The sequence below is a fragment of the Papaver somniferum genome, chromosome 9, assembly GCF_003573695.1.
Source record: "Papaver somniferum cultivar HN1 chromosome 9, ASM357369v1, whole genome shotgun sequence".
In the NCBI taxonomy this organism is placed as follows: domain Eukaryota; kingdom Viridiplantae; phylum Streptophyta; class Magnoliopsida; order Ranunculales; family Papaveraceae; genus Papaver; species Papaver somniferum.
Window position 1 is genome coordinate 17088854 of NC_039366.1, and position 19098 is coordinate 17107951.

At 36.9% G+C, this 19098-nt stretch overlaps 3 protein-coding genes across 5 annotated transcripts; 2 read left to right on the forward strand and 1 right to left on the reverse strand.

Moving 5' to 3' along the window:
- Positions 1-6093: 6093 nt before the first annotated feature.
- On the forward strand, positions 6094-7751 carry LOC113311477. The gene is made up of 5 exons (XM_026560310.1): positions 6094-6611; positions 6672-6774; positions 6913-7011; positions 7113-7438; positions 7538-7751. Exons 1-5 carry the CDS (start codon positions 6094-6096, stop codon positions 7749-7751), a joined length of 1260 nt encoding a protein of 419 aa, XP_026416095.1.
- Positions 7752-11616: 3865 nt separating this feature from the next.
- Positions 11617-13040, forward strand: LOC113310706 (zinc finger A20 and AN1 domain-containing stress-associated protein 5-like). The gene is made up of 2 exons (XM_026559456.1): positions 11617-11805; positions 11999-13040. Exon 2 carries the CDS (start codon positions 12077-12079, stop codon positions 12608-12610), a length of 534 nt encoding a protein of 177 aa, XP_026415241.1. The 5' UTR covers positions 11617-11805; positions 11999-12076; the 3' UTR covers positions 12611-13040.
- Positions 13041-13831: 791 nt separating this feature from the next.
- On the reverse strand, positions 13832-18305 carry LOC113308634. 3 transcript variants are annotated; one of them, XR_003339949.1, is made up of 3 exons: positions 18145-18305; positions 14956-17904; positions 13832-13955 (listed from the first exon to the last, which is right to left on the reverse strand). XR_003339949.1 is itself a non-coding variant. In XM_026557099.1 (3 exons), the coding sequence occupies exon 2, from the start codon at positions 16945-16947 to the stop codon at positions 15727-15729; it is 1221 nt and encodes a 406-aa protein (XP_026412884.1). In that variant the 5' UTR covers positions 16948-17904; positions 18145-18305; the 3' UTR covers positions 14718-15547; positions 15697-15726. The 3 variants fall into 3 exon arrangements, 2 of the variants coding, with proteins under 2 accessions (XP_026412884.1, XP_026412883.1); XM_026557099.1 differs by lacking the exon at positions 13832-13955 and having other exon boundaries at positions 14718-15547; positions 15697-17904; XM_026557098.1 differs by lacking the exon at positions 13832-13955 and having other exon boundaries at positions 14718-17904.
- Positions 18306-19098: the final 793 nt, after the last annotated feature.

Genomic DNA, 19098 nt, shown 5'->3' on the forward strand with positions numbered 1-19098 from the left:
TGTGCAATTCAGCACATTAAAGCTTATGTGAGGTGCATGTTACAATGGGAGAATCATGATGCGGTATTGTGCAAATATTTCGCATCCAGCTTAACAGGAGAAGCGTTAAAATGGTTTGAAGGTTTACCAAAGAATAAAATAACCTCCTTCAATCATTTGCAGACCACATTCTTGGGAGCATATATAAGTAATAATTCCTCACGACCTGGTATAGAAGATGCGTTTGGATTAAAACAAAGGATTGGCGAAAGTTTGAAACACTTGACTAAAAGATGGAGAACTATGTGTAGCGAAATGGATGGCCGTGTAGATGAGAGATATCTTATATTATCATTTATCAATGCTATGTTTGCAACAAACCTGTTGTATGTCCAAATTTTCAGAGTCAAGAATACGATTACAATGACTAAATTGCGAGAACTTCAATAAGAATACATTTCTTTAGAGGAAAGACAAAATGAAATGGAATCATATCCAGTTGCGAACACCAGCTCACAAACGGCGAATGCAAGCTTATTACCCAAGCTAATAAACACAGTGGCGAATACTTCACAAGATTTTCATGATAATGTTTTGACTAGAGTGTTCGCAAGAGATAATAATGGAAGAGAAATTATGAATATTGCGAAAATCTCGCGACTAGAGGAACGACAAAAACAGATCATTTCTTTTACCGCAGAAGAAATTCCCGAAGGAGAAGAGGTGCATGACAATCCATTGGTAATAAAATTAGAAATTAATCCAAAACTGAAAGAAGATGAGGATGATGAAGCTGAAGATTCATGGGAAATCAATAGAATTCTAGTCGATACTGGAAGCTCTGTGAACATTTTATTTTATCATACTTATAAAACCATGGGTGGAAGAGATGATGATCTTATACCATCAACACATAAGATATATGGTTTTAATGGTACTGCTAACAAGCCTAAAGGGGAGGTTACTATGCAAATTCTATTGAAGGGAATATCTTCTGAAATCTCATTCTATGTTGTTAATGTAGAATCACCCTACAATGCATTAATTGGTCGACCTTGGCTACATGGGATTATAAGTGTAGCTTCAACTTTCCACCAATGCATCAAATTTCCTCACCCCAATGGTGTAGGAATCATAAAAGGAGATTGGGTTGAAGGAAAGAGATGTTACGAAACTGAGATAGAATCTTGCAAAGGAAGAGCAAACAAGAAGGAAAACTGGCGACACAAAATCAAAGACGTACAAAGAAGTGAGAGGTTGATAGTGGATACAATCGAAAATAAAGGAGAAGAGATGTTGTGAAATTAATTCTAGCTCAGAATAAAAAGGATGAACATACCATTACCAAGGAAGCAGTAGCAAAAAATAATAAAGAAGTGGATGATGGCAAAGGTAATAAAAACAAGAAATGTATGAATGATTAAGTTGTTGCGATAATCTCGCAATAAGTAAAATTCTCAAAAATACATTTGATTGAACAACAAAATTGTGATTGGGAAATTCAGATACAATATAATGATTTGCGAGACTCTCGCAGAGATAATGAATTTTACGGAAAATAATCAGAGAAGAATGATAAAAGAGAAAGAGCCGAACCTTTATGGCGTACACCCTAGTTCGCGAATACGAAAGAGGCAAATGTAAGACCTAAAGTACGTCATATAAGGGGGTACCTATTGTATGATTCAGGGAAAGGCTACACCGCCACCGGAACCTGAGTCATGGAGATTTGGGGTCAATGAATCCCATCCGGGAGAGGCACCTTGGATTCTTAACTTAAGCATATGACTTAGGTTGGGCGACTATGGTAATAAGGACTCTCCCAAGGAGTGCAGAATCTGATCAAGGCGCCGAGGTACACGGTTGAGTCAAGAGTGCCGGGGGCGTTTGAAGCGTCCTTTCCATTCTTGACAAGTCTTGGATCATACTTCACTCGGCCTGAAGAAAACCCCACTTAGGGTGCAGTCTCGTAACCAAAGCCCTATAGGCAAAATGGATAAGAGGCTGCGAAAACAACTGGTTGTTGTTAAGACTGGATGGGAGGAGCTAACCTTGTATGGTATAAGTACGCCTCCTTGAAGGGGCAACCAGGGGGAGATAAGGGCGGAACCCTCCATTAGGGAGCTGATAAGTGTCTTAAGAGGAAAATGTCATGAGGCTTTTTATTCGCAAGGATATTAAGGCTTGTCATATTTGTGAAACAATCCTGAAGAGGCAATAATACAAAAGAAAAGGATAAGACGAGATTAATGGGTTTTCGCATGAAAGTGCGAAGACGTCCTGCGATTTCGTCGCAATGACAAGAGATGGCATAATAAGACCTTTAATTAGGAAGGCAAAATAAGACCATATAATAAAACTAATTAATTATAAGAATTCATAACAGATTATTTTTTGCAAGAAAGATAATGAGAGGCAAGTATGGGAATCAATACACAAGAAGCATTATCTTTCTTATCAACAAAATATTAAATGGAAAAGTTGAGTCCAAAGTCGATTGAAAAATGTATCTCTGAAAAGTGATAAAAATAAGACAGTTCAAGAAAACAAAGTTAGATAAGAAGCTCAAGCTTCAATATTAATGTCAGTAGCAGGAGATGACAAAAATTCTTCGCCAACATTTTCGCAAGCTTCTCTTTCATTTCGGCTTTGATCTTCGCCATGACTAACATCTTGATTATCGCTAGCAATTACTTCATCAGGAGAAATTACTTTCTCATTCTGATTAACACCAGCAGATACTTCTTTAGAAGGAACATCTTCTTCATCTTCCAGGAAATTATCCTCTGCACCGCTTTCGCAATCATAATCACTATCAGCAGGACGAGGAAATTCATCATCATCTACTTCTAAGGAATCAATTGATGAAGGAGGAAGAGAGTTGGATAATAAAATGTCATTTACAAGGACTTCAGCCCGGAGATGAACTTGGCGAAGAAGTGCTCTTTGATGATTCCTATCTTGAATATCCTTAAAATAAGCAAGATAATCAAGTCTTCTTTATGCTCGGTCGCGAGAACCAGTAAGGGTAGATACTAGCAATGCATTCTCTTTGCGAATTTTATCATATTTAGCCTCTAGATCAGAAATAGAAGAACGAAGATTCTTCTTAGACTTTGCGAAAAATAGAATACAAAATTTTATTAAGATAAAGAATTCAGAGAGATATGACAAAGAAAAGATAATTAAGGCAGATAAACTATTATGACTACTTTCCTTTTTGCGAAATAAGGTGTTGAATCAAGGATAGACAACTATTCTCCCAATGGTCCATTGCGTCATCAAATTTATCTCCAACTAAACCTTTAAGTCGAGACTGAAGATTTTTCTCTTCAGAAATAAGAAAGGCAATCTTCTTCGCAAGAGAAGAATAAGATTCTTCTAATTTGGAATATTGTTATTTAAGCTGGTTTGCCTTCACACTTAAAGCTATTCTACCTTGAATGAGTGTATCTCTTTCAGCGATAGATGATTCTGTTACTTCTTTAAGTTCATTTCTCAAAGAGCGAAGAGATTGCTCTTGGTCAGCACATACTTTTTGGAGAATACTAGTTGTTGCGAAGATATCGCCATCTTGTTTAAATAAGCTCGCTTTTCTTGGGATAAGGTTTTATTCTCATATGATAAAGTTTCCATCCCTAAATTAGCTTTAGTTAATGAATAAGAAAGACGAGATACTTCATTACTTAATAGATCTTGTCTTTGAACTAATTGGGTATTTTCATTGGTAAGATTATTTATCTAATCAAGAGAATATGAATAGAGGTTATCTAATTGGTTATATTGATCCATCAAGATTTCTTTATCAACACGGGCTTCTTCAATAGCTGATTCAAATTGATATCTCTCCATTATTCGTTTCTGATTTAATGCTTAACATGCGAAAGAGGTATTTAAAGGATAATTAAACATGGGAAGGATAAAACCATCGAAAAGGAAAATTAAAGACATAGATAAGGAAACCATACCTCTTAATTCATCATTCTTTTTGCGAAGATTGTCGCGATCCAGCAAAACATTATGAAGCTTCTGATTTTCAAGACGAAGAGCATTACATTCTTTTTCTAAAGCTGTCTGCGAAGCAGCTCTGCCAGAACCCAAATGCTTGCTCAGAATCTCGCAAACATTAGACTTGATGGGATCAATAGAAGACTTCTTGCCATCATCCATCCAGATAAAACTTTGAAAGAAATATCTATCCCTTCAACGGTCTCTTTCGACAGAGGAAGAGACTTGGGTAGAGAACTGGTAGAGACAGAAGGTTGAGAAACATTCTCAATGGGAAGAGAAGAGGTTTCATTCGCAGAAGGATCCATAAGGGGAATTTCAATCATAGAAAGGTCAACCGAAGAAATGAAATCAGAGGCAGCATTTTCGCGAATTAGAGATAAAGGTTTATCTTGCGAAGATGTCGCAGGAGATTTGGAAGAAATGAAATCAGAGGCAACATTTTCGCGAATTGGAGATAAAGGTTTATCTTGCGAAGATGTCGCAGGAGATTTGGAAGAAATGAGTAGGTGGAAGGGAATAGAAGTTGGAACAGTTTTAAGGTGGAGAGATTTCTTGTGAGGTTTATGAAGATCTTTATCACCCTGCGAATTACAATCCATATAAGAAACAGAGGAAACAATATTGTTATTAGAAAAAGATAGTGTTTCTTACTACCTTCTCATTTGCAGACTTTCTTTTATGTGCGACAACCTTATGCTGTGATTTTGGATTGTTAGGGTTCTGAACTGTAAATTTAGTGTTGGAGCCCCTTTTGCTAAAATAACAAGAGTATGGGAATCACATAGACAACATCAAATAAGGCAATAAAAAAGATCAATTTCAAATATATCAATTCAGCAAAACTCCTAAAGAAGAAAAGAGAAGACTAACCTTGATGAATCCATGAAAAATAATAGCAAGGAGATTGTCTCGAAGAAAATTACGAACTATAAAGATCTAGTATGAAGATAAAGAAGAACTTAAGAAGGTTGAAGAAGAAAGAAGAAAAGCTGCAATAATGGAATTTGCAGGAGAACGATGAAGTTGCAGAGAAAATAAAAAGAAGAAAAAAGAGAGTGAGAAGGAATATATATAGAGGGAATTTCTCCTCGAGAAAATCAACACGATTAATACGGAAAGATATAAGCGGTTAAAAGGTAACGGTTACAAAAGACGTGTCGAGAAATAAACGGAAGAAAAAATACGTGTGATAAATGCAGAATATAAAGAAGAGAACAACTGCGGTATTTCTCACATCATTCTCTACTTGGTAGAGAAGATATGAGAAGAGGCAAGATGTAGGACCAGAATATCGCAACAATTATGTCTCAGCGAAGTTATCAATGGTACATCACAATAGCGTCGCAGAACAATTTCAGAAACGACGTCAACAAGGATCATGAGAAAGATGTGATAGTCCTGCGAAATTAGAGAGCTTGCGAAATTAACATTTGTAAGGTTGCGAGAATGTCGCAAACCATATCAGAAAATAAAGGACAGATTATCTGTCATCCATTATGTATTTCCTTATAAATAGTCATTCGAGTTGTAAAAGAAGGGGGGATCTTTTTGAGTAAGAAACAAGTAAATAGGAGAGAGAAAGTTCAGAGCAGAGATCATTCTTGACTTATTTATCTTTCTTGTAAGAACATTCAAAATTTAATCAATAAAATTGAGAGTGTAACCTAAAAATGAGCTGATCAACAATGAAATCATATGAAGGTGTAATGTAGGATTTCCTGCAACTATACTAGTTCTTCTTCCTAAATGTCAAGGAGCAAAAAAAGCAAACCAGTTTAGACCAATTGGTTTGAGCAATGTACTCTTCAAAAATTTTACAAAAATCATCACAGTAAGAATGAATAGTCTTATGGCTAAATTGATATCTCCTCAACAAGCAGCTTACATCAAGGGTAGGAGTATTCATGAGCAAATTTTGCTTGCCTCTGAGATGGTGAATGAAATGAAAAAAAAAGAAGATGAGGTAATGTAGCTTTCAAAATTGATATTTCTCAAGCTTATGATTCTATAAGCTGGAAGTTTCTTTTTCAAGTCCTGAAAAAATATGGTTTTTCTTCTTCATGGTGTGATTATTGGTTACTTACACTATTTGAATCAGCAAAAATGTCAATTATGGTCAATGGTGGACCTTGTGGATTTTTTTCAATGGGAAGAGGATTAAAGCAGGGTGACCCATTATCACCTATTCTTTTTGTGCTAATGGAAGATGTTCTTAGCAGGAATATTTCTCAGCTGGTAAATCAAGGTAAAATACTTCCTATGGTGATTAAAAATTGTATTCATCCCACTCATCTCTTCTTTGCAGATGATGTTTTTATATTTTGCAATGGATCCAAGAAATCTCTAAACAGTTTATTCACATTACTTGATGAATATCAAGCTAGCTCAGGTCAGCTAATCAATAAGGATAAAAGCAAATGTTTCATAGATGTAGTTTCTTCTGCTAGGAAACAACAAATTTGTGAGATTGTCAATATGGAATTATCTAAATTTACTGATAAGTACTTAGGAGTGATTTTAGCTCCTGGAAGAGTAACTTCAGCAATGGTCTGGACAGTGGTAGAAATTATTCAACATAGACTAGCAAAATGGAAAGGCAGATTATTATCTTTTGCTGAAAGGTTAGTTCTTTTAAAATCAGTGTTATGTAGTATTCCATTATACAATATGACTATTTATAGATGGCCTGCTTCAGTCATGAAAATCTATGCAAAACTTATAAGGAATTTCTTATGGTCTGGCAATAGTGAAATTAGAAAATTCAAAACATTATCTTGGAAGAAGGTTTGTACACCATACAATGAAGGAGGTCTTGGTATTAGAAGACTGAAAATTATTAACAAGGCTTTTCTTATGAAAATAATGTGGAAAATGGTGAATTCTCAAGATGAATGAGCTTTTTTTTTTGCTGCAAAATTTAAGAATAAACAAGGTCAATGGTTTGAAAACTGGAAACCATCTTTTGTTTACTCAGGTCTTAAATGGGCTTGGTCAACCTTGAAATATGACATTAAGTGGATTGTTGGTGATGGAGCTGGGATTTCAGTTTTGACACATGGTATGAAACATATCCCATGATGAATGAAATTGGATATTCTGACCTTGTTAAAAACAACATGCAGATGAAAGTGAAAGATCTGATTAAAGAAAATCAATGGGAAATTCCCAATGAATTACAATCTGTTTTTGTTATGAGCAACATGCCTGCAATTAATGGTGGAGCTGACAACATTATATGGAATGGAAGTACAAATGGTGTTTTCACTACAACTTTGGCAGTGGAAAAGATGAGATTCAAGCAGCAGCAACTGGTATGGCCTTCTTTCATATGGAAAAATTCTTTACATCCTTCCATTGCTTGTAATATCTGGAAACTCCTGCAAGGAGTATATGTAGATGATGAAACAATGAGAAATGAAGGTTATGAAATGCCTTATAGATGCTATGTGTGTGTGGCAGAACAAGACAACATGGAACATACCTTGTGGAAATGTGATTTTAGCACTCAAATTTGGAATTAGATATGTTCTGTCTTTGTCTTTCCCAGGCCATCATCATTTGCAGATGTCTGTCAAGCAGCAACACTTCATAGTCCACTGATAAAAGAGGTCTGGATCACAGCAGCTTGTGCAATAATGAAAGAATTGTGGTTCTTAAAGAACTCAATTCTATTTGAGAATGGAATGATCAATATTCATAGCTTTAAAAGTAGAATTATTCAAGTTGTTCATGAAGGAGGTATTAGAATGCAAGGTAAATGATGGTCTCATGACTATGATTCTCAAATAATCAACTTCTTCAACCTACAGTATAGGCTAATTTATCTTAAGCCATAGCTATCTTGGCTTAACTTCTTCTTCAATTCTGTCTTTTGTAATTTTTCTTTTATTTTTTAGTTGTTTGTTGTAAAACTTTGGTTTTTCAATTTAATAAAAAAATGTGATTGAGCAAAAAAAAAAAAAAAGATCTCCTTCATCATTGCAGTTATCATAGTCATAATCACTGTCAGGTTGAGGAATTTTATCATCATCAGCAACATCGAGAGGATCCACATCCAACAAAGGGAGTGAATTACTGAGACAAATTCGATCGACGAAAGAATGGGCTTTGATATGGCATTCCCGTGCGGCAGCATTCTTGGTATTCTCCACATAAACCTTCATCAATCTCCCAAGATACGAGCATCTCCTATTCGCCCTGTCCCGGGAAGAAGAAAGTGCCACGGAGAGCTTCCCGCGCTCTCTTTGAGCTTTAGACATGTCAGATCTCAACTTTTGGATGGTATACTGGTAGGATCTCTCAGACACTGCGAATACAAAAGACAACAAATTAATAGAAGAGCGACAAAATCACGTCAAACGAGGAAGTTTCAAAATAAGAGTTGAGGCAGTCAGCCCAATGTGACTACCTTCCTGCTGAGAAATAAAATATTGGGACAGGGCAGGACCACTGTTTTTCATATCTTCCATACACTTATCAAAATCATCATCTACTAAACCTTGAAGACGGGACCAAATTTTCATTTCACCTTGGTAAAGAGAAGCGTTCTTCTTTGTCAGAATATCATGAGATTCCTTTAGTTGTGTATATTGTTCACGCAACTTATTCATGTTCATAGTCACATTTATTTTACTCTTCATAATCTTGTTATTCTCCATAGTCAACTTCTTCATATCCTTGTCATACTGATTTTCCAATGCGCGAATAGACTCCTCCTGTTCAGTGCAAGTCTTCCGAAGAGCATGATATTGGTGCGTAAATATCGCCTTCTCACTTAAGAAAGTACGCTTTTCTTCGTGCTCTCATCTTACAGAGTTCGATCTCTCAATTTAGCACTATACAATAGCCCTGAAAGGCTGGATACTTGGGAACCCAGAAGATCATTTTGACTATAGAGGCGAAGATTTTCGTTCTTAAAATTATAAATTTGGTCAAGTATATATGAGTAATTGTTAATTAATTGGTCAAGTTGGCTCTTCAACCTCTCATTATCCGCATGGGCATCCTCGACAGAATGCTGATAATTATACCTCTCCGCGACACTTCTGGTTTAAATCTTTACGAAAGTGCGAAACAATTTAAAAAGGAGCATGCGAGGGAGCATGATGAATGAACATAAGTGCGGTTAAGTAAAAGCTTTTCAAAAATAAAAATGTACCTCTGAGCTCTTGATTTTTATTACGGAGATTTTCAGTTACAACAGCTTCAGCAAGAAAATCAACCTTTAACTTAGCAACATAACGAGAAAGTTCTAGAATGGTATGACTAGACTCAGAGAACCCTTCTGCCTGAACCAAGCAACGACGAGATTCCTAAGAAAGAAATAGTTTTAGATATGAGAATGCGAAAAGGTAGCACGAGTTGAAAAGATACTGATAAGGAAACACTTACCAACAGATCAAAAGCAGTATTAGCACTAGGGTCTAGCTGAGAGAAAATTTCGCTTCTAGTTGATTTATCTGGAGGAGGCTCACTTAGTAATTTAGCAAGAGCATTATAGAAACATACTTGAAATGGATCACTGATAGATGAACGAGCGACACTGACAAAATCCAACAGGGGTTTGGTCCCAGAGTCAACCTATCCAGAAACACTTCGAGTGGCAGTAGCAAGCATGGGGAGAGGAGCGGCAGTGGTATCTTTTGAAACAGGAATTGATGAATCAACCACGGGAGCGGCAACATTCGCAAAAGCGTAGGAACAAATATCCACCATTGACGCGGATACAACTTCAGAAGTGAAAAGAGACACTCCTTTTTAATGAAAGTTGTTTCTAATGAAATTGTTAGCACCACCAAATATGACAATGCAAGGATATGACATCCTTGGTGTTAATTTTTCAGAGCAAACTCAACCAGCTAGACCGACTTATTCCACGATAAGCCAGTGTCATTATAGTATAATGGTAAAGTTATTGGGTGATAATACGAGTGACCTGAATTTAAAACTCGCCAACACTAATTTTTTTACTAATTATCTTTTTTTAAAAGGAGTTCAATCCTCACTAATGAAAATCGATCCACCTACTGCTCCGTTTAATCGATCCAAACAACTCCACTATCTTAAGTTTTTTCTATTTCCTAGCCAACTTTTTTCTTGCCTAGTTTTGGTTTGATTTGATTAGCGAATTTAATGGTTTCTTTCCTCCATTTTACCTATAATTTGCTGTTCGTAATGCTAATATCAGTGTGCACACTTTCCGTATTATAATGATGGATATGACCTAAAATAAAACTTAAAGATAAGATAAGATGATGTCCATCACCTACTCAACCACAATTCCCATCATTATCACCAAAACACTGCCTTAAATTATGCTGAAAATCATCTTAAACAAAATCTTAACAAACAAATTTAATAGTAATCTGAAAATGATACCTTTTACAACAACCCAAAATTCATTGTTCTTATTCAAAATCGGCTGCATGAATAATGAATGATATTTATTCCCACTGTCCGCCTGACAACAAACAATATGGAGGAGAAGAAATATGGCCGACGGCTCTTAAGTCTTAAGTAACGCCCCCCAGTTTTGACATTGTCTTTCATTTGGCGGTCAACTCATGGCATGAGTCGGTCAGAAGCAGTCAACATCCTGATTTAAATTTTTTAATAATCCAGAATTGATAGAATATTAAGTTATCATGGGCTATTCATGTTCAGCCCATCCTATTTTTGTCTTTTAAAGGCCCAAATGATGTTTGGTATCATGGAGAAGATTCATTTTAATACAGTAGGAGGCAAGATGTGATGATGATGATGATGATGATGCTGATCATGTCACCATCAATCATGCGAAATGATTGATAATCCAACTCATGTGATATGGTCCCACGAAAACCGAATGTGGGACCACGTGACTCCGTATAAGCCTATAAAGAGGGTTGTCTGCCGTCTGGTCTGGTCTGGTGTAGGTTGTGACTTTCTCCAACGTCATTGACTCATTTTTAATATGCCATGTTACTTAATCTGACTTTTAGTTCAGGGTTCAATGCAGCTAATGGCGTGCCTCAGTTGGCCACCTCCGGTTAAAACGTTGTTGCCGACCCAAATGCTATACCAGCTGTGATCTGTGAGATCGAAAAGATCACATGTCATCAGTGCAATCAATTTAGTGGACGCTCTATCAAAAATGCACACGGCTCTACGCCTAGTACATTACAACTCATAATTGGTTGTTGGCTTTTTAAATTCAACATAGGAGTACTTACTTTTACTCGTGCTCTTCAGCAACTGATCTGCCGACAACATTCGGCCGGTAAGACACAAACACATGCCACGACGGTGGTACCACGTGGCACGGTAATAATCCACATGTATTATACCAACGCCAGAACCAAAACTAAGAATATTTTTGTAGAAAGAGAGAGAAAGAGAAAGATGACGATGATGGCTAGGGGACAAGTATCTAGAATCTTCGCAAAACCAGTAAAAATAATTTATTTTAATAAAAAAAAAATGAGAAAGTTGGTTGTTTAGGTGAAGGAGGTGAGAAATTCGGTGGTTTAGCGTGGAGGAAAAGATTAGGATGAACAAAAAAATGGCCTTTTTCTTTAATTAATTATTAATTAAATTACTCCCATAAAGTTAAAATATAAAATTAATTATTTAATTCATCTCTCCTTGTTTTGCTTCCAGCCTGTCTTTGTTTTCTCTCATAATAAATATATATAAAAATCTTCTTTCTCTCTTCTATAATTCTTTCATTTCTCTCATTTTTTTTTCACAGAAGCTCAGGAAGGAAGAGATAATATCCCATTATTTCTTTTCCCGATCAACTGAATCAATCTTCAAAGTCTTGAATTAATCAATCAGGTTTGTAATCCACACCCTCCTCCTTCTGATTATCATCTTCATCTTGTTGTTTTTTGATAAAAATTCTTTGATATATCTTCATGAAATTGAGTTTTTATTTCAATTTTCTAGATTTTTTGTTAGTAAATTATGATTCAGAGGACTTTTGATTGAATTTTGGACTAATTGATTTTTTTTTTTTTTTTTGTTTCAGAAATCCGGATTTTCAGAACTTTTTAGATTCATCAGCTGATCGGAATACAGAGAAAAATACACACAAGAAACTTAAGATATGGCAGAAGAACAGAGATGTCAAGCACAACCAGAAGGTCATATACTATGTGCAAACAACTGTGGATTCTTCGGGAGTCCGGCGACGTTAAATCTTTGTTCTAAATGTTACCGAGATCACCGTCTCACCGAAGAACAAGCTTCGTCGGCTAAATTTGCCGTTGAGAAATCACTAGCAGGTCCATCCGCCGTCCCATCTGCTTCATCCTCTCCCGCAACAACAACAACAAAATTGTTCTCTGCGCCGGCTTTAGTTCTACCGTCATCGTCTTCATCTGAATTAAGAAATCCACCAGTGGTTGCGAATCCGTTGCCGGCCGAAACTCCGGTTGCAGCGAAACCAAACCGATGCTTGACATGTAAAAAAAGAGTCGGATTGACGGGATTCAAATGCAAATGTGGAATTACATTTTGTTCTACACATAGGTATCCAGAACAACATGGGTGCACATTTGATTACAAAGCTGTTGGAAGAGATGCAATTATCAAAGCCAATCCGATCGTTAAAGCCGAGAAGCTCGAGAACAAGATTTGAACCACAGCAAAAAAAGCTGGAAATTGGGTATATTTGAAATTTGAATTTGAATTGTTCTCTGTATTTTATTAATCAGAATGATTTGATTTTATGATTTGGTCGATGACCGGAATGAAAACCATCCATTGGCCGGTCGGGTCTAGTCGGGTAAAAATTTGAGAGCAATGAGAGGTAGTATTTATTATCAGAGCCTGAGACTAATGTGCAGTGCAGATGTTGTTGTTAAATCATGTCTTCTGCCTTTAGATTAGATTATGGAATCATGGTATTGTCAATGGCTATGTATATGTATCTCTCTAGCTGCTCCTCTGTACTGGTTTATGTAAAACCATTACCTTTCTCTTCCTTTTTAATTATCTCATGTTGCTTGTGTAAATTTTAGTTTCTTTCTTCTGTTCATTGAATGCCATGTTAGTTTATGCAACTAGTACATTATTCTGTGTGTTTTGCAATTTGAAATTGACTAGTTGACACAAGTGGTGCGTCATTTTGCTTCAACATGGAAAGTTTCGAATTCAGTCTCTGGTAAAAAAAATTTAGTACCGGGGAGTTTCGGATTTAGGCCACTGGTGGAACAAGTTTTGCCCTCATGGCCTCGGGTAAAAAGTTGGTAAAGCTTTTTGTGTCGATGAGTTTCCATTCTATGTCAGGTAAAACTTTTTGTGTCGACGAGTTCCAAACTTAGGTCGCTGAGTTTCAAATTCAGGTAACTGATAAAGGATTTCTAGGTCACTGATAAAGAATTTGGGGCTAGGGCTGCCGGACAAATTAAGGTTTTCCAACTTAACTTGAAAGTCTTGTCTTGACCTTTCAATGTTTTTGCATTCATACCCGGCCATAATGGTAGGTGATGCTGGGTCAAAGAAAACGCGTTATGAAGTTTGTAGAGAAAGAAAAAAGGTTTCAATTTGAAATATTGGAAGGACAAAAGTCCAAACTCCACCCATAGAATTAAGAAATGTCTCCATCGAAAACGGGTATCTTTTGCAATTTCCAATGCGTTATTGCCGTTTACGCTGAAATTGAATATGACCACCACACAAAAACAAAAAACAAATAGCTGTTCCCGAAAGCAATTCCAAAGGATATACATAGATGCAAGATAAAAGATTGAGAAGGACTGCTTTGGATGAAGGAATTGATTCAGAAGAGTGATGATTTTTGCTGCCTTCTTTATCATTATTGTTCATTGTTCCATACAAAAACTGCTAGAAAAACTACCCTAGAGTGTTCTAAAAATGACTTGTTATAGCCCATTCCACTGGTACATATTTAGGCAAGAGTACTGTATCTGGCTAATGAATTGCCACTTAAAATGTGCAATCAGCGGAATATAGGGTTCAATCTGCACAAAAAAACAGTCGGTAAAAACAGCAGTCAGTTCTCTTAGACATGCTTTTATTTTTCCAGTCTCTAGTTCAGCAAAACTCAAACTTGCAACCTTTAGTGGCAGGAAAAACCACAACTTTAGACCCATACTCTCAAAACGCAACAATTTCTAGGATGAACCGCTAAATTCAGCAAAACTCAAATATTCTTTACAAAAACTCAAAATCAACCCACAACTGGGTTTTCTGTAGGTTCTTATATCCGAGACTTACATTTGTCTATGATCTAAATGAAACTTCAAAGTATCCTTCTGAGTAACTATCAATATGAAACTAGGAATCAGGATACTCAAACAGACTATAAAACAGTAAGACAGACAATATGACCATTAGACATGTGCTTTCTCTTCCTTGGAAGCTCTTGCAACAGCCTGTCCATGAAGACGCCCAGTTAACCTATAGTCGCAAACAATAAATGCATCCATACCATGAAGACGTGTGTTCAAAGTATCTTTTTTTATCTTACCATGTTACCACACATTATGCAGAACAAATAAATGCATCCTTTCTCTCTATCGAGGCATACCCTTCCCAGGAAGCTCCGAGTATAGACTAAGATCCTAATAACAGAACACCTTGGGATAATCCTTCCCTTCAAGCTATAATTAAAACCTGTTGGGTTTTCAGCAACAACTGATGAATCATAATCCATTTCATCCATACATTCTCAGGCAAGAGTACTATATCTAGCTAATGGATTCCACTTAAAATGAGTAATCAATAGAATGTAGGATTCGATTTGCATACCAAAAGCAGTTGGCAAAAACAGCAGACTGCTACCAAAAGAGCCAACAAGCAAAAAAAAAAAAAAAAAAAAAAAAAGAAGAATACAATAAAAACACACATACAGTGCATATACAAGCCAAGGTCACAGCCAAGCTCTGTCTACCAAAAGAGCCAACAGAAAAACAACAGTAGTGTGGTGTAGATTACATAGTACTATAGTAGCGTCAATACCTGGGAGCTGGCAGTGCTTCATCTCTGAGACATGCTTTCTTATATCCAAACCCAAGTTTCAGCAAAACTCAAACTCCCAACGTTTAGTGGCCTCAGAAACCTCAACTTTCTCTTCTTAAGTGGGGAAGACCCACACTGTCAAAAGGCAACAGAATCAAAAAAAACCGACAAAAACAATAAAGCAGACAATATGATCATCAGAGTTGTGCTTTGTCTGCCTTGGCAGCTCTTGCAAAAGCCTGTCATCGATGAAGAGCCCAGTTAACCTATAGAAGCAATGACAACTATATAGATGCTGCACGAGGTGGAACTCCTGACTGACTGCCAATAGCTAGTCGTAGTACGAAAGCTTATTGAGCAAAAGCCATTCAGTGGTTGGCGGACAATAGAGCAGGACCGTAAACTGTTAATGAAAGAAATATCATAATGGAGCATACCACAACTCTTTGTGAAGCTTTCATTTATCTCATTTTCTATCTTACCATGTTACCACACATTACACAGAACCAATCTATGCACCCTTTCTCTCTGTCAAGGCATACACTCCCCGAAGTATACACCGTCCGGTTTTCGCAATTGAAATTCATGAATCCTACACACCAGTTAACATGGCAATATCTTATATTCTTCATGCTGTTCATGCTTAAGAGGTGACGCAGTTTTTATTGCGGAAATAATGAAACATGTATAAACCAAAAGGTACTGTATACGCTGTAAATATGTGAATGACAATTTACGCACCGTTACTACGCATTCGTTTCATATAATCCTTCAGTTCTGAAGCAGCTGTTGGTAATTTAACTGACCTTGGAATACCTTCATGAGTTCAGGAACTTCTTGCTCATACTTTATTACATACTTCTCCAAAAACGACTTGTCTAACATTTTAGAAATTGTGCTTATAGCAATCTTTTCCTTGATCAGACCTCTGGAGACTAAAATCCTGATAACAGAACACCTTGGGATAATCCTCTCTTTCATACTACAACAAATAACTGTTGGGCGCTCCGCAATACTCAAAGACTCGTAACCCATTTCATTCACAAGAAAATTCATAACCGCCATAATTTTCTTCTCAGAGACTGTCATACATTGAGGATTTTTCCTAAATGCTGTTTGAATGTGATCCTCAGACCAACCCCATGTCTTGTAAACATCCTCTTTTTTTCTCCAATTGACTTCACTCATTGATGTCAATCCCTGTATGGCTCTGAGAAATGTGCCTTGTAAACGATTAAAACCCATGTCTTTAACCTTCTCTACAATCTCTTTAAAACTATCCGCATCTCCAGTATATGCTCTTGGTTTGTCGATTATATACCTAGAAATCTTAGATTCAGGGACGCCTTCATTTCTCAAAAGCTCTAGGTTGACCATCACTCTTTTAACTGTAGTGATAATCCGAGCATTTCGCTTGATCATTTTAATGACATTTTGGTCAGACTGAACAATGCTTTTAAGGATATCAAAGGAAGGGATTAGTGCTTCACTAAGACTCCGAGATAAGATCAATGGGTCACCAGAGATGAAGTTGGCAAGATCAAGTCCATAAAGCCCTTTGGATTCGAAAAACTCTAATTTGGGTTTAAGGGTTTTATGAGGATTATATAATAGGATGGCTGGGAAACTTGGGATTATTTTAGAAATTTGAAGTTCAGTGAATCCGTGAGCTCTGAGTAAAGTTAAGACTGAATCAGGATTAGAAGTGGTTTTGAATTTGATTTTTTTAGAAGCAGAAATAGCTCTATCTTGTGTTAATCCACATGAATTAATCAAATAAGAAACCACAAATGAAGTATCAGAATCAGAATCGGAAGAAGTAGAGAAGGAATAGAAGAGGGAAGTAACAATCCTAGATTTTGAAATTACAACAACATTTTGATTTTGAGATGCTGTAAAGAGAAAATACTTAGCTGGTAATGATGATGAAGATGAAGATTCTCCACGGATGATGGCAGCTGCCCCTGATTTACACAACAAGGATCGAAACATTGCACCCCAGAATAAGAAGAAGGAAGATTGGTTTGGAGCAGCAGGGGAAGAGAAATGAAAAAAAGAAACCTAAACGAGGTAAAAAATGTCTGAAAGTGATATTTCCACCCCATGGCAATTTTAGTACTCCATCTAGTAAATTGAGTCAAGGGTGGAGGATGGTGTGTCTTTTGGTACAATGAAATTGCCAGCCAATATCGATATCCCTAGAATCGAAAGAGGTAAAACCTCAAAATTCAACTTAATGTTAAAGTTACGGAGTTTTAACTTCGTCTTTTTGAAATTTTGATTTGCAACAGTGGGCTAATAGCTTGTGCCATGGAGCTAATCAATCTACCACTTCCGTATCCTCTAAAGGTATGACAATGGCCGGCTATAAGTAAAAAGATAATAAGGTATAGCTAGAGAATCAGCAGCCTTTGTGTTTAATTTCAGGGTTCGTACTTGCTTTGCCAAGGTGTAATACTTCATGTTTCAAAACATAGAGTTTAAGTCTGCTTGTAATGAGGGGAACTGGGGAACGGACACCCATAGCTTTGCAGGCAACAAAAAAATGAAAATAAAAAAAGGCGCCGTTGCCGGGGATCGAACCCAACCATTATACTACAACGACTTGATTCGCTAGATTAGTCCCACGAATTATTTACTAACCATAAAGGATTCCGTCCTTGAGTGGCACAAACACTCAAGTTTATTGTATCAGTCAAGCTATCAGCCGATCACAAATCCTATTCTATCCAGCAGCAGGAGACAAGGGCACATTATTGCGAAAGCATTAAGCACCGTTTTAAAATCAGAACGAAAGCGCACTTGGGTGGACTAATTTCTAACTGCTATTGCTCATCCCAAAATACTGCAAATATTTCGGCTATATAACTGGTGGCAGTCCCAACCCTCCGGATACAGCAGTTAAGAAATCATCATCACTGCTTCTAGTCAGAAATCCATAACAAGCATCTGTTGGAATGGCATAGAGATTAGAGAAGAGAGTGAAAACATGATCAAATACAGAGATTCCATTGATGATAATCAAGATACTAATGGTTAACATACACAACTTCCCTTTTGCTTATAATTATACCAAAACAGGCATAAACAAGCGTGGCGCTAAAATGTAAGAGCAAATGCTAATTGTATTTTCTAAGGGAGGCAGCAATAAAGCAAAATACAGTAAAATCTGAGAAGGTAGATAATTACTGCATATTCGGCTCATCAAATCCTTGAGTTCAGCAATAGGTCTTGGCAATACAGCTGACCTTGGAATACCTCCATTAGTTCAGAAACCTTTAGCTCATACTGTTTGAAAAATGACTTGTCCACCATTACTGAAAGTGAACTTATAGGAGTGTTTTCTTTAATCAGACATCTGGGGATCGAAATACTGATAACAGAACAACTTGGGTTAAGCCTCTTCTACCAGGGATTTAGCAATTAAAAATTACAGTTGTTCAGCAATGCTTAGTGAACTGTAACCCATTTCAGTTCTTAAGGATATTCATAATCTAATATTTTTCCTAGCAGTTGTACGAATGTGACATTTGAACCAACCATATCTCTTTAAAAGGAAAACAGCCATTGGCTTTGTCTCGTTTTACTTTCTCCTACCAAGGTTTAGTCTCACATCGTAAAGAAGCAAGTGTTGAGATCAATTATTTGTTGGAATATTTTCAACACCGCTTACCAAAGGGGGGTCCTGGGGGGCATCGCCCCCCAGGCTGTGGTCGACCTGACAGGTCAGGTCGTGGGGGTCCAGGGGAGACCGCCCCTGGTGGGGGTTTCAAGGGGGCAACGCCCCCGGAAGAATTTTTTGAACTGACGGTTTTATTTGGCCGATAAAAGCCTGTTCGAAAATTTCGAATCCAAAAGACACCATTGATGTCTGTTGATGAAGGAACCCGACGTTTCGTGAATAGAAACCTGTTGGCGAATAAAAACCTATTCCCAACAGGTGCAAAACCCTTTATAAATAGCTTCTCCCAGTTTCGTTTAAACATATAAGAAAAATCAATCTGTTTTCTCTGTTTCAAAAAGCATCATCAGAAATCAGAAATCTCTTTGTGTGTTCTTGATTGAATCAAGGGGTACAAACCTTGAATTCAGTTTTCGTTGCAGGGCTTTCATTGTATCCTGAAGGCAATATTTCGCATACCT